Source organism: Anthonomus grandis, chromosome 3 (assembly GCF_022605725.1).
Source record: "Anthonomus grandis grandis chromosome 3, icAntGran1.3, whole genome shotgun sequence".
NCBI lineage: Eukaryota > Metazoa > Arthropoda > Insecta > Coleoptera > Curculionidae > Anthonomus > Anthonomus grandis.
The window spans coordinates 7,040,595-7,055,669 of NC_065548.1; the positions used below are offsets into that span (position 1 = coordinate 7,040,595).

The 15,075-nt window shown below is 36.4% G+C and overlaps 2 protein-coding genes across 2 annotated transcripts; one reads left to right on the forward strand and one right to left on the reverse strand.

Annotated features, from left to right (window-relative positions):
* Positions 1-219: 219 nt before the first annotated feature.
* LOC126734012 (uncharacterized) lies at positions 220-899 on the reverse strand. The gene is made up of 2 exons (XM_050437522.1): positions 556-899; positions 220-471 (listed from the first exon to the last, which is right to left on the reverse strand). Exons 1-2 carry the CDS (start codon positions 795-797, stop codon positions 321-323), a joined length of 393 nt encoding a protein of 130 aa, XP_050293479.1. The 5' UTR covers positions 798-899; the 3' UTR covers positions 220-320.
* Positions 900-5,637: 4,738 nt separating this feature from the next.
* On the forward strand, positions 5,638-6,645 carry LOC126734218 (piggyBac transposable element-derived protein 4-like). The gene has a single exon (XM_050437754.1). It carries the CDS (start codon positions 5,638-5,640, stop codon positions 6,643-6,645), a length of 1,008 nt encoding a protein of 335 aa, XP_050293711.1.
* Positions 6,646-15,075: the final 8,430 nt, after the last annotated feature.

Consider the following 15,075-nt stretch of genomic DNA (forward strand, 5'->3'; position numbering starts at 1 on the left):
TAGCTCTTCGAACGAAGCTTTCAGCGCATAAATTCTGTAACCAATCGAATGATAAAGATCCGACAACAGTGCATAATTACGTTACTTCTAATGACAGCTCCCGTTACTTTGACAGGTCAGCTGTCACTTTTCTTAAGTAGCGTTCACAGGTTAGAGTAAAATATGAAAAAACTTACATAGTTCTAGTCTCCTTGGACGGAACATGAAAACACAAAAAAATTATAAGACATCACATTTTTAATAATAAAAACGAACTAATCATTACAATTGGTTGACGATAACAGTCCCTCTCAGAGACTGATTTCTGCACACAATGGTTCTTAAACAGCGTTTTTATTTGCGCATTCCCGCATACTGCTCCTCCTCCTTTTTTTTCCTCGTCTCTTTCTCCTTCTCCTTCTGGCTTCAACAATGCTAAATCCCTTCTTTGGGCTCCTCTCCATAGTTTTTATGATGGACCCAAGGACGTATCTACGGATTGAAGAAAATTTCAATTTAAAAATGACTATCCTTGTAAAATAGAGCGCATTTTGATATTTCGAACGCCGTACTCACTTATTGCCGTGTTTCTTATTGACGGCCCCAAACGCTAACGCCTTCTTCATGATGTTACTCAACTTGATAATGTTCGACGACGAATTCGGGTATTCCGTTTTAATATAATCGTAAATCTTCTTCAGTGTGACCCCGCGAGAGTTGCCGATTTTTTTAAGGGTGGAAAAGATGATTCTGGCAACGGGTCGGGTGATTGCCGAGTTCGGTTTGCCATTGTTCTTCTGGTTTCCGCGTCTTAGCATTGTTTACACGATAATTTTGATTGGGGAAAACGAAAAATTTTTGACTGATTCTGGCTATCAATTAGGACGTCATTTTCGTTTGTGTTTTTTTTATCGGTTGTCCGGGTAATTGTTGACAGAGGCATGTTCGATAAAGGCAAATTAACCGGTGGTCTCATTATTACCTTATTAATAGGGAGCAAAATGTGTGAACCCGTAGAATAGAAGAAGACAAGAATATACCATTTTTTTCTGATTGTTCTTCGAAGGGAGTCTTCAATGACATGGAGATGTCAAATCGATTTTTCATACAATATATATTTTTTTAAATTTATACTTTGAGACTAATTAACCCTTTCGGTACGAATGACGGATAAATCAGGCACAAAAAAAGAGCCACACAGACGAATGACGGATATAACCGGCCGCGGTTCAAATTGCTTACCAGACTACTGCCTGTTATATCCGTCGCTAATGAAAATTCATGCTTGCGTACAGACGACTGACTTATTTATCAGTCACATAGAGAAATGAATATTAAATAATAATAATAATAATAATAATAATGACTTTTATTTTCCCATATAATACAAAGATATAAACTTATTGCTAAGGTCTATTACGGCGCAGTCTAGCTTATAGCTACTCTACTGAACCCTATACCTTAAGCTAAAACTAACTACATAACAATTTACATAGGTACTATAATTTATATAAAAAAAAGCAAGTTATATGTAAATTCGTGAGTTTAGTATTTCATATCAATAAGTACTACACCCTAAACATTATTGCAATCAGATTAGCCACTATAAAACATCATAATATACTACATCAAATATTTAATGTAAGACCTAATTTTTCTTTTAAAAGATACTTCCGGCAAATGTTTCAAATTATTTGGAATCCTGTTGTAAAGCTTCGCTATATTATAAATAAAAGATCTCTCAAAGATAGACGTGGAGTGACGTGGTATGGTTATAGAGCCTTTGTCGTGAAGATCTAAGTTATGTATTTCAGTGCGAAACTTAATTTTTTTGTATAAATATTCTGGACATTTCCTTGCTATTATTTTATAAACTAAAACTATTGAGTGATAAATACGCCTCTCATCCATTCTAAGCCAGTTCAACTCTCTTAATTTAGCCGATACTCCCTGTTCCCTGCCCCGCAGACCCCCAATTAACCTTACGCAATGATTCTGTATTAGTTGGATACGGTATTTATCTCTTTCTAGCAAACATGGTCCATATACTACATCTGCAAAATTAAAATAAGAAAGCACTAAAGAGTCACAGAGCATCCTTTTCATTGCAGTTGTTAATAAGTGTCTTTGCTTAAATATAAGTTTTAAATTGATAAAGGCTTTCTTTATACACATATTAATGTGTTGAGTGAACCTTAAACTGCTATCTAAAATTAGGCCCAAATTCTTAGCAAAATCGGTGACAATAAGACTTTCGGCATTTAACGTTAATTTAATATTAGGTAATTGTGAATTTTGTGCCCTGTTTCTACCAAAAAGTAAGACTTGAGATTTAGAAGGATTGAGCTCTAAACAATGTTTCTGTGAGATTGATAGAAGCGTACTTAAATCTTCATTTAATTGATTTATGGTTTGTAGCAATTGGTGTAACTTACAGGATTTATACATTTGTGTATCATCTGCGTAAAAATGAAGAAGTGCAAATGTAATGTATTTGGCCATCTGTGAAGTATACAATGTAAACAGAAGAGGTCCCAAAATGGATCCCTGTGGAACACCAAATAAAAGCTGTTTTGCATTGGACAATTTACTATTCAATTTTACCCTTTGACTTCTACCTTGCAAATAACTAGCAATTAAGGTGCATGAATGTATATTAAAACCCAGATATTTTAAAATTGCCAAAAGAAGAGTGTGATTTATCCTGTCAAACGCTTTTGAATAGTCTAGAAGAATAAAGACAGTTAGTTCGTCATTTTCGATAGCTTGAATAATATCATCTGTGACCTTCAAAAGCGCCGTCGAGCAACTGTATCCTGGTCGAAATCCAGACTGTACTTCCGGTAGTAAATTATATTTTTGTACATATTCCCTTATCTGGATATTAAGAATTCTTTCTAAGACCTTAGAAAGAGTAGGAAGTATACTAACCGGGCGTAAGTCCTTCAATTCTACAGGATTATTTACTTTAGGAAGAGGTGTTACCAAAGAGCATTTCCATTTATCAGGAAAAGATGATCTTTCTATACTATAGTTTACTAAATGTGTTATTACAGGGAGAATTATAGGACAGCAAAGTAGCAACATATCAATACCAATATCATCATCTCCAATGGCTTTTGATTTAATTTGAAAAAGAGCATCTTTAACTTCTTGATCCGTAGCTAATCTGAAATGAAAAACATTGGCCTTTGATAATGTATTATTAAGGTAAAAATTTAACAAATCCGCATCAGGATTAACTTGTGGTATATTAACAAAATAGTTGTTAATATCCTCTGCAGACCAACGCCCCGGAATCGCACTATTCCTTGATGACCCATAAATATCTAAGTCACGCATCAATTTCCAATTTTCTCTAGATCCGTTAATTCTGATTTGATTTTCAAAATACCCCCTCTGTTCCCTCTTAAAAGTTGCACTTACATAATTTCTTAACTCTTTATAAGATTCCCAGTCATCACGCAACTTACTCCTCTTATACTTAGTTAGAGCTTTATTTCTAAGTGACATTAAATATTTTAAATTAGGTGTTATCCAAGGAATTTTTTTCTTAGTAATGCGTACAGTTCTTTTTGGAGCGTAAATATCAAAAAGTTCTATTAAACAGTTGGTAAATGCATCGATCTTAGCGTTTAAATTTGTCAAATAAAAAATTACATCAAATGGAATGGTCTCTAGTTGCCTAGTGAAATCCTCCTTGTTAAAATTTTTAAAATCTCTATAAGTATGAAAAAAAGCCTCCGGCTTTGCTACTTTTAAGATTAAGTCACATGTTAGAAAATAGTGATCTGAAAAGTTAGAATTTAAATCTATATTTACCGAACTAATAAATTCTTCATGCGAGCAAATAAATAAATCCAAAAGTGTTTCACCTGAGAGTCCTTGATGAGTAGGTTCATCCACCATTTGCTTTAAACTTAAAGACTCTAGAATGGATAAGAAGAGTTCAACAACATTAGATTGCAGATTAGACATATTTACATTAAAGTCGCCCATACACAAGAAAAGGTCACATTCTGTTAGTAAAGTGGAAACATTTACCTCAAATTCATCATAAAAATTATTAATATTACTATTGGGCGGCCTATAATAACATCCTACTATAAATATCTTGTTTTCAATTTTGATTTTTAACCATAATTGTTCTGCATAATTCCCAGTTAAACAATTAATTATTTGAAAATTAATAAAACTCTTTACATAAAACATTACCCCCCCTCCTCGACCAGTAGAGCGATCTTGCCTAACTAAATTATAGCCTGGAATTCGAAGAAACTCATCCGTCGTGTAATTAGTTAACCAGGTTTCAGATAACCCTACTATATCTACATTATTATCTAATACATAAGATTTAAAATTAATAAACTTTGGCAACAAGGAACGAATATTAATTTGACCTATTTTTAGTTTGTCCGTCATATTCTTTAAATGATTTTATAATAGGTAAATTAAAAATAAATAAACAAAAAAGTATATACTCAAAATATGATAACAAGAAGTATTAAGCAGTAGTTTCATCTAAGTCCATATCATTCCTAATTACTAAGTACCTTTCACCATCAGCTTTTCGAACTAAAATGTTGCCATTTCTGTGCCAAATATATTTACGAGTCCTTTAAATGCTGCTTGGTCCTCTTAAGAAGTAGATAAGTTTCTTTTGTGAGCTCCCCTTCTATATAAATCGGTGTTGCTGAATCTCCCATACCTGAATTGCTTGCAGTGATTTTCCCCTTGGTGGCCCTGGATCGTAGGAGGCGCTGCTTTAAATTACTCTATGATCAGTCACAAAAAATCTTTCCAGGTGGACGAGTGTCGGTTATATCAGTCACCGCCGGAAACATAGAGTAATTAAAAGTATTTAATATTCATTTCTCTATGAGTTTAGCATAGAATGTCACGAAAGAAGGACGCCGCACCGTCTGGCAGTCGCCCCAGAGCAAAAGTCGCGAGGTTAGATTCATATTGTGGTTTATCCGAAAGCGAAGTGCATAGCATTTGTACTATAAACAATGTGTATTTTTCTTCTGATAGTGAAAAAGAGCCGTTTCCTGGTAGTGATAGCGAGTATAAACCGAGCTCTTCGGATGAAAGTGATGTCTTGCACTGATTTACTCCGGTCTAGCTTCGAAGCTCTTGCCAGTTTCCTGATTTACTTTGTTGTTGATGTTTTTTGGCGCCTATCTTTTCTTTCTTGGTCGCATCGAGGTGCTCTAGCTTTTGATGGCTCGGAACGCGGGGAAAGACTGAATAGGATGAGGAAGCGTTGGTTGTATTTATACACTGGGTGGGCGGCTGGGATTGGTTGGACCAACCGGATGAAAGTGAGTCTTTTGAAGAAGGTCCAGAATCTGACCAGGAAGTGAGTATCACAAACGAGACTGAAGCACCCCAAGGTAAGATTCCAACACCCGAGGTTGTAGTCGGTCACGAAGATTTATAGATTTTGTGGACAAAACATGATTTTATACCAGTAGTTCATGAATTCGACAGTAGCAATAGCGGAATAACCGATAAGTCTTTACATGGAAAAAGGGAGATAGACTTCTTTTTACAACTTTTTACCGAAGATATTGCTACTACCATTATTGAGGAAACAATGCACCACAATGGACAGCTATTGACTTGAACGAATTTTTCGTGTTTATTGGTATAACGATGCTGATGACAAGAAACAAAAAACTTACTATCAAGGAGTTTTGGTCCAGGGACGAGCTGCTACATTCCCCTATTTTCGGAAAAAAAATGTCAACGGATAGATACCTGCAAATTCAAAGGTATTTACACTTTTGCGACAATGAGAATGCTTCCCCTAATAATCGTCTCTATAAAGTCGACCATATTCTATTGCGAATAAAGGAGAGGTTTCAAACACAATTTCGGCCATTTCAGGACCTTTCTATCGATGAAAGCTTAATACTTTTTAAAGGCAGATTAAGCTTTAAGCAGTTTATAAAAAGTAAAAGACACCGTTTTGGAGTTAAGCTATTTGTTTTATGCGACTGCGAAACAGGAATAGTTTTGGACTTCATAGTATATTTGGGAAAAGCTACAAGTGAAAATTTGGGACCCAATGAAGACCTGGGTATATCCGGAGCTGTTGTAACGAAGCTCATGGATCAATATCTTAACAAAGGACACTCGCTATTTACAGATAACTACTACAGTAGTCCTGCCTTGTCAACTTTTCTTTTTAAAAGTAACACTAACTCTTGTGGAACTGTCCGGCCACATAGAAAACATATGCCAAAATTCACTGGCAAACTAAATAAAGGAGATGTTGAATGGTATTCCGGTGCTAATCTATTGGTAATAAAATGGAAAGATCGTCGAGATGTTCATATGATAACCACTATGCATGCAAACGAAATTGAAGTTCTTCCAAAAGTAGACAGGATCACTAAAGAAAACGTACGGAAGCCCACATGTGTAGTGGAGTATAATAATAAAATGGGAGCAGTAGACCGTACTGACATGATGATTTCTAGTATTGACAGTATGCGTAAAAGCATAAAATGGTATAAGAAGTTGTATTTTCATGTTATGGATGTTTGTTTACCTAATGCCCACGCCATGTTTTTGACCACGGATGCTAGAAAAATTCCATTAGCGGCATTTCAGTTAGAGATCATTCGTCAGTTATTTGAGAGGTTAGTAATCGTCTAACCCTTTCCTAACGGCTCGTGTTTTCATTTCCACGCCGCGGGCGTTAAACGCTTCCTTTATGACCTAGATACATAAATAGAAATTATTTATAGGTTTTCCACAAATAATCCAGTAACAAGGCCTGATCTGAACCTTAATTCTGCACGATAAACCGATAGGCACTTTCCGATATGCATTCCAGGTACAGAAAAGAACAAGAATCCTTCCAGACGATGTCTGGTTTGTTCCCATACGAAAAAACGAGAAAGAAAAAGGAAAGACACTAGGTATATGTGCAAGGACTGCAATATTGGACTTTGCATTGTACCTTGCTTTCAAATTTACCACACCCAAGCTAACTTTTAAATTTTTAACCTTAGTTTTAGAACTTATGTTACCTTTTAGAATTTGTTTGTCTTTTAATGTTCATTTCTTTGAAATATTTTATATTTTTTGAATAGATTTGCATTTGCTATAGATGTATTCAAACATAAATTCGAATTTCATTTTACCTATTTTAGCATCTGACGGGTATATACGTCACTCGTCTGTCGAGTACTAAAATTACGTCGTCCGTGAGAAAAAATCGTCTGAAATAGAAGCCGTACCGAAAGGGTTAACAAACTTTTTAGAATAAGAAAATATTCTTAACGAAAAAGTTAATGAAATAAAGCAGCTTGGCAACATAGAAAACTTCATAGGTTTACAATACATATATCCATTGTTGCCACTTTGTATTTTTTTTTCTAAGTTAAGTTGCGTCAGATCGATATCTAGGCTATAACTCAAAGAAAAAGTTTTGATAGGTTTGCAACCATCTCAAATCCGTTTACATATTTATTATATGTGATAAAAAAAATATTTATTTAAATCCTTTGAGCATTTTGGGTGCCTTTTCCATTTCTTTAACATGCGTCTTCATAATTAATTTTCACTTAGTTTGTAAAGGTTTGTTATCGCCATAAATCAATTTATTTCTTATTCATTGTTAATATCTGGAGAAAAAATTATTAAAATTCCTTAGGAAATCCAGAAGATACGGGCATTATATCGATTAAACAAGGCGGGCGCGGACTATAAATGGGTTGCTGTATATCGACCGAACACTACACACGATACGATCTACACACCCGATTTCGACTAAACTTTGGATTGGCAGTATTTGTCAAGAACGATTTGAGTTGCCAGCGGGAGGAAACGCTTGAACCTGTGGACTTTGACGTCATGTGGTTCAAAATAATGACCAGTGGTGCCACGAAATTTATCTGCTGTATCTATCAAGCGACACCCAATATAAACGGCTCTTTTTGAACCTGGTTGATTGCATTAACCATCTGCAAATTGACTACCCAAGCGCAGAAATCATCGTCATGGGTGATTTTAACGTTCACAATATCAACTGGCTGCGCTTCTGCAACAAGAACGACGACGAAGGACGAGAAGCTGAGCTATTTGCCACCATATGCGGGCTTACGCAGCTTGTGGAGGAACCTACCAGAATCCCCGATCGAGACGGCGAGTTCGCGAGTCTCCTCAGACCTTGACTCGTACACAGTATCAGTACATGCCCCCTTAGGAACATCGGACCACAAATTGATAACAGTCTCTTGCCAGTTGGAGGTTAAAACGCAGGATCCTCCGATGCCGCGAAAGGTATGGCACTATAAATCAGCAGAGTGGAACCATCTTCGGGAATTTTATCGCTTATTCCCTTGGAAAGAAGTCTGCTTCAGAACCAATAACATCTCAGAATGTGCAAACCAAATTGCAGAGACGATCTTGGCAGGAATGGAAGCTTATATCCCTTTTTCTACTAAATGCGGATCAAACAACAAGCAATGGTTCAACCTGAATTGCAAAAAGGCAGTAAACACTAAAAACGCAGCATATCGCAAATGGCGTCAACATCCTTCTATCGAAAATCGGAGGAAAACTTTTTAGCCTCCAGAAATAGCTGCAAGCGAATTATTGATGAATGCAAAGAGAGTCACAACAACAGGATCAAAAACAAACTGCTAAACTGCCCAAATGGAACAAGATCTTTCTGGTCGGTATCGAAAGCCGTTAGTCAAGGATTTGCTAAGTCGGCATTGCCACCCCTAACAGCAGATGATGGTTCTATCGCGGTAACAGCAAGGGAAAAAGCCAACTTACTGGGTAAACTCTTCGCGTCCAATTCTACTCTGTACTCGCAAGGCAAAACACCGCCATATTTGCCAAGGGTGAATTCATCGATGGGAGAAATTTCGTTTCCCCAACGAATTATAAATAAAATTCTTAAAAGCGTAGACACAAACCTAGCTTCTGGACCCGATGGAATTCCAGCCCTAATACTAAAACGTTGTGCAGACGAATTGACTCCTCCCTTATGTAGACTGTTCACGGCATCGTATAGGCAGGGCCAATTTCCAACAAGCTGGAAAACTGCTCGAGTGCAAGCTGTACCCTAAAAAGGTAAGAAGACGATGCCCTCTAATTACCGCCCGATTGCACTAGTTCCAGTAATATCGAAGATTATGGAGAAAGCAGTCAACCAACAACTGTTAAGATATCTGGAATCAACTGAACTAATCAGCGATCATCAATACGGCTTCCGAAAGCTTAGATCCACCGGCGATCTTCTGGCCTACGTCACACACTTATGGACGGAGGCCATGGAGAAGCACGGCGAGTCCCGCTCAGTCGCTCTTGACATTTCCAAGGCATTTGACAGAGTGTGGCATGAGGGACTTCTCACCAAGCTCTCCTTAATCGGCATACAAAACTCATTATTGAATTGGACCAAAAGTTTTCTTGAACAACGAACAATCCAAGTAGCCGTCGATGGATACCTCTCCGACAAATTTAACATTAACGCTGGAGTCCCTCAAGGATGCATTCTATCCCCCACCCTTTTCTTGGTATATATCAACGATTTGCTAGGAACCACTGTCAATCCAATCTACAGCTTTGCGGACCATAGCACACTTATTTCCACATTTAAGTCCGCCAAACCAACGACAGCCGCAAGTTCTCAGAATCTTAGGCAGCAACAAGTAGCTTCAACCAACAACGATATTAGAGCAATCTTGGAGTGGGACGATAACAATTTGGTCAATTTTAACGCTAAAAAAACGCAGGCTGCAGTATTTACGATGAAGACTAACCTTGGTGGCCCGGAGCTGGTTATGGCATCTTCTAGGAGTCGAGGTCACCAACAGTGTATCCTGGCATGACCACGTTGCCGAGGTCGCCAGGGCGGCTTCCAAAAAACTCGCAGTGCTTTTCAAAACGAAAAAACTGTATACACCAGAACAGCTGCTGACTCTTTATAAGGCTCAAATACGCCCTTCCCTCGAGTATTGCTCGCATGTCTGGAGCTCTGCACCCAAGCATAGTTTAAACCTGCTGGATTCTATACAGAAGAGAGCTATTCGTCTTATAGACAAACCAGAACTGACAAAGAGTCTGGAGCACAGGAGAAAGGTGGCCGATCTCTGTTTATTCTACCGTTATTATCACGGTAAGTGCCCCTCTGAGCTAGCAGGCCTGATTCCACCCAGGGCTGTTCCGGCAAGAAGGACGCGTCTAGCAGTTGCGGCTCATCAACATCGAGTCCACCTGCCTACCCCAAGGACGTCGCTGTATCGGGATTCATTCATCTGGAGAACATCTTCTTTGTGGAACGGGCTTCCACCTCACATATTTCCCGACGCATACAACCTACAGCGATTCAAGATAAATGCCCACAAATATCTTCGCGCAAGCACCACTTCAAGAGTGACATAGGACTTTCCTCTTGTGCTTGTGTATACCATAAAAAAAAAAACTGACTTCATACATTTTATTTTTGCGGTGTTTACTGGTTCGAATAAGCGAAAAATTTTCCATCTTATGACAATATACCGCAAAAAGGAAGTTTTAAATTTCATTACTAATTAAAACAACGCACTGAAATCGTTCAAAATATCCTTTTAATAGTAATACAAAACGAAAGTGACACACCTAAACATAAGCAACAAGCGCAGTTGCCAAGTATCTTTATCTAGAGAACACTTTCGGACAAAATTTACTTGTTTCAGCAGTTTGCAGTTTCCGCTAATTATAACAAATTATTATATCACTTTATTTTCTGTTCAAATTAAGTAATCACAGGGAATACTAAGCACGTTTATCAACAACATATCCTCACTGACTCCTGTGAAAGATAAGAAAAGAAGATTAAAGAAAACTGTAAAGTTTGAGTTTATAAAAGGAAATTTGTAACGTTTATGATAGGCACACACCAGAAGGCGCTATCTCTAACAATAAGAATATGTTGTCGAAAGTCACGTTTTGTTTTTTAGTGGTGGCAACACACTGAATTGTAGCTTTGCGAGTTAAAACCTATTTTAGCGGACAGCAAATTTTTTAGAGGCATAACTTCATAATTAACGATAACTTATGTTGCGCCCTCTGTCTTGGAAACTAGAAGCAGAAGAGGAACACGAAGAAGAAGCAGAAGAAGAAAAAGAAGAAGTGAGCAATAAGTTAATGAACTGCCTGTAAAAGAATTCTCAATCATTTTTTTCAGGCAGTTGACATTAAGAAGGAAAAAGATAAGAAGGACTAAGGCCTGTAAAACTTAACTGCCTGGAAGAAATTAAATCTAATTGCCTTTAAGACTTAAACAATAGAAGGAGAAAAGAAGAAAGAAAGAAATAATCTTGTGTACAAGCATCCGACAAGCTAAAAAAAAACAAAACGAAAATACAATTTCAAAAATTGACAAAACAATGAACAAAATTAAACACAAGAAGACAAAACTTATTGAATATACTTGAATTAAAGATAACTAAATAAAACAATCAATTACTAAATAAAGGTAAACTTGTTGACAAAACTAGAGAAGAAAAAAGGAAAAAAAAACTTTCCAACATGTCCAAGGTTAAAACCTATCATTAAAAAAGTCATCCAGGTTATAATATGCCTTAGCCAATAAAAGCGTTTTTAATTCCCTTTTAAATTTCTTAACATCCGATATATGTCTAACACATAGAGGAACATGATTGTAAATTTTTTTACTTATGTAAATTAATGAGTTTTTAGTAAGGGAAGACGTAGGAATAGGTAGGGGAACATCATTTACACGACGAGTCAAATGGCCAGTGTCAGAGGGTAGTTTGGGAATTTTGTGAATAAGAGCAGCTGTTTCTAAGATAAAGAGTGAAAAAAGAGTTAGGATTTTTTCAGAAATGAAGAGGGGTTTGCAAGAATCTCTTAACTTAGCAGAACACAGGTATCTAACTGCTTTTTTTTTGAATAATAAAGACAATGTTAGGTAGCCCCTTATTGGTTAAACCCCAAAAAGGCAAGCCATACCGAATATGAGATTCAATAAGTGAAAAGTACACTGAACGTGCAACCACCCCTCCCAGCTCTTGTTTTGCCATTCTTACTGCAAAACATCCAGAAGATAATTTCCCAGCTAAATGTAAAATATGATCTTCAAACCGAAGGCGACCATCAATGGTAATTCCTAGGAACTTGCAGCACTCTTTATTCTGCAAGAGGGAATTTTCGTCAAACATCAGACCCTGAACATCGCACTTAAACCCCATAATAGACGTCTCTCTTATATTAAACACGAGCCTGTTGGAAGCACACCACCCTGATAAAATCTGAAGGTCTTCAAGGATACAAGTCTTAATATAATCAGAATTTTTATGGCTCCATAGTATGGTGGTATCATCAGCAAACTGAACCACCTTGCCCTGCAGTTTCAATGAACTCAAGTCATTCACATACAGTAAAAATAACAGTGGTCCCAACACTGAACCCTGGGGAACGCCGCATTTTAGCGATCTAGAAGCAGAGAAACGCCCAGACACTGTAACCTTCTGAGTACGATTTGATAGATAGGACTCAAGCCATCGCAACGCTACGCCCCTAAAATCATATTTATCGAGCTTAGACAACAGTATTCCATGATCCACACAGTCAAATGCTTTGGATAGATCACAAAACACTGCCGCCGATGACTCTCCAGAATTCAAGGACACATAGACGCTCTCCAAAAAGCTAAAAACAGCATCATGAGTCCCTTTACCGGCTTGAAATCCAAACTGATTTGCAAACAAAATGCCATTATGATGTAAAAAGGACAAAATTCTGCTTTTTGTAAGTTTTTCAACTATCTTAGAAAGCCTAGACAAAATAAAAATAGGACGGAAATTACAAGGCTGATCCAAATCTCCACCCTTATGAAGAGGGATAACTACTGCCTCTTTTAAACATGAAGGAAAAATGCCAATATGTAAAGAATTGTTTATGGCAGAAACTAAAGCATTTAAGGCTGAATCAGGCAAAAAGAGTAACAACCTCGAAGATATCCCATCAGCTCCAGATGATTTATGGTTTTTTAGGCGTTTGTTATTTTTTACTTCGGTAAGATCGACAGGATGAAAGAAAAATGAATGCTCAACGGACACTTGTTGAAGATAGTGTAAGGGATCAATGTTACTACGAATGCCCTTGAGCATGATATTAGGTATATCACAATAATAGTCGTTTAAAATGTCAGGTCTTAACTCCGGTTCAGATACTTTTCTGTGGCAATGTCTAAAATCATTAATAATCGACCAACACTCTCTTTGCCTATTTGATGACATATTTAAGCCATCCCTATAATAATTAGATTTTGCTGCTTTAATTGTCTTTCTGTACAGACTACGGTATTTCTTATGATATACAAGGATATTTTCATTTGTTGTATATTTGCACAATTTAGTCAAAAAACGGAAGTTTTTAGCTGAAATTCTAAGGCCTCTTGTAACCCATGGTTTTCGTTTCTTAGTTTGAAGCCTCATTTTAGGAAAGCACTGATTGATCTTATCACACAGAACTTGAAAAAATAAAGTAAGTGGGTCAGAAGCCGTTTCAAGTGCATTCCAATTTACCGAAGCTGTAGCAGCAGAAAAAGCATTGAAATGTCTCCTGCTGAAAATTCTTCCCATATAATGAGATGAAGATAATACAGTATTATATGGCATTTTAGCAAGAATAGCTTCATGGTCGGAAATACCAGATGGGAGTACTGTGCATAAAACGTCATCAAAATTTGTACAGAAATACTCAATTGGAGTTGCAGATGAAGAAATTATTCGTGTGGGAGAAAGAACGTGCATTTTTAAGTCGTAACAATTTAAAATACTTAAAAGAGAAGTACGTGGCAAGGTTTCATCAGTGTAGTTGATATTAAAGTCACCAGCCAATATAACCTTAGAGTGTAGGGACAACTGGGATAAAAGAGAATCAAGTTTGTCCAAAAACATAGCAATATCTCCTGTAGGTGGCCTATAAACACGAAAAATATATAAATTAAAACGCTTACAAAAAGAAAGAGAGAATTCAAAAACATTCTCTAACAGAAGATTATCATACTTATCAATATTGCAAAAAATCGTTTCAATTGTTTGCCTAGCCAAGATCATGGTTCCTCCATGTATAGATTGTTGACGACAAAAATTTGAAATAGGAACATAATCAGATATTAAAAAACATTCACTAGGCCTCAACCAGTGCTCAGTCAGAAGTACAACATCAGGAAAATTACATGTGTCCAGCAAAAGATGAAGCTCATCCATCTTGTTTCTTAGGGATTGTATATTAAGAATAAAGATACTTAAGCTTTTCGAAGAGCTAACTAGTAGAATATGAACATGAATGAGATTCAACCTTCGTGGACGTGTCTATAAAAAAAAATAATTCAATTCACGATCAGTAATCAGTTCAGACTCATTAATTTGATGATTCAAAGACAATTTATTCGATGAAATATTAATTTTAAAATATTTGAAAATATGTGCGTGTAATAATGATGCCAAGTCTGAACCAAAGTTACTGGCGTGATTAGACTCTAAAATCCCATACAGATTAATATTATTTGCATGAAGAGTACGATAAAGGGCCTTATTACTATTATAGATAACATTATGGTTTAAATAAGTATAAGGGCTTGTCATCACTAAAATGTTTGTATCAACATGATTTTGAATTAAATTTTTTAAAACATCAGATGAAGAACAAATTCCATTTAAAGAAAGAAAAGAAAATGTAAAAGAAAAATTTTCTCTAGGAAGTTGAGGTCCTGAGGAAAAAAATACAAGAAGAGCTAAGGTCTATAGTAATATAACTGCCGATAAAAAAGTCGTGAATATCCTTCATGTGGTTAAAGAAAAAGGAAAACCAGAAGAGTAAGAAATGCAAGATAAAAATAATAAGCTGTATGTGAAAGAATCAATAATTCTTATCAATATTTTCTTTCAGGTACTTAAAGAAGCAGAAGAAAAGTAAGAATAATTGTATAATAAAATGCACAAATTCCTTTTAACAGTATACTCTATAATCCTTTCCAGGCAGTTAAGGTCATGACGGAGAAAGACTGTAAAAAGAAAAACTGTAATCTGTGGTAAATCTGTTGTGAACTGTATG

Bases quoted from the DNA above. Each gene is read 5' to 3' on its own strand.
- LOC126734218 (XM_050437754.1), top strand. From the start codon at position 5,638: ATGCTGATGACAAGAAACAAAAAACTTACTATCAAGGAGTTTTGGTCC.
- LOC126734012 (XM_050437522.1), bottom strand. From the start codon at position 797: ATGCTAAGACGCGGAAACCAGAAGAACAATGGCAAACCGAACTCGGCA. The intron at 472-555 runs GTGAGTACGGCG...TTCAATCCGTAG, and splicing joins AATAAGAAACACGGCAATAA to ATACGTCCTTGGGTCCATCA.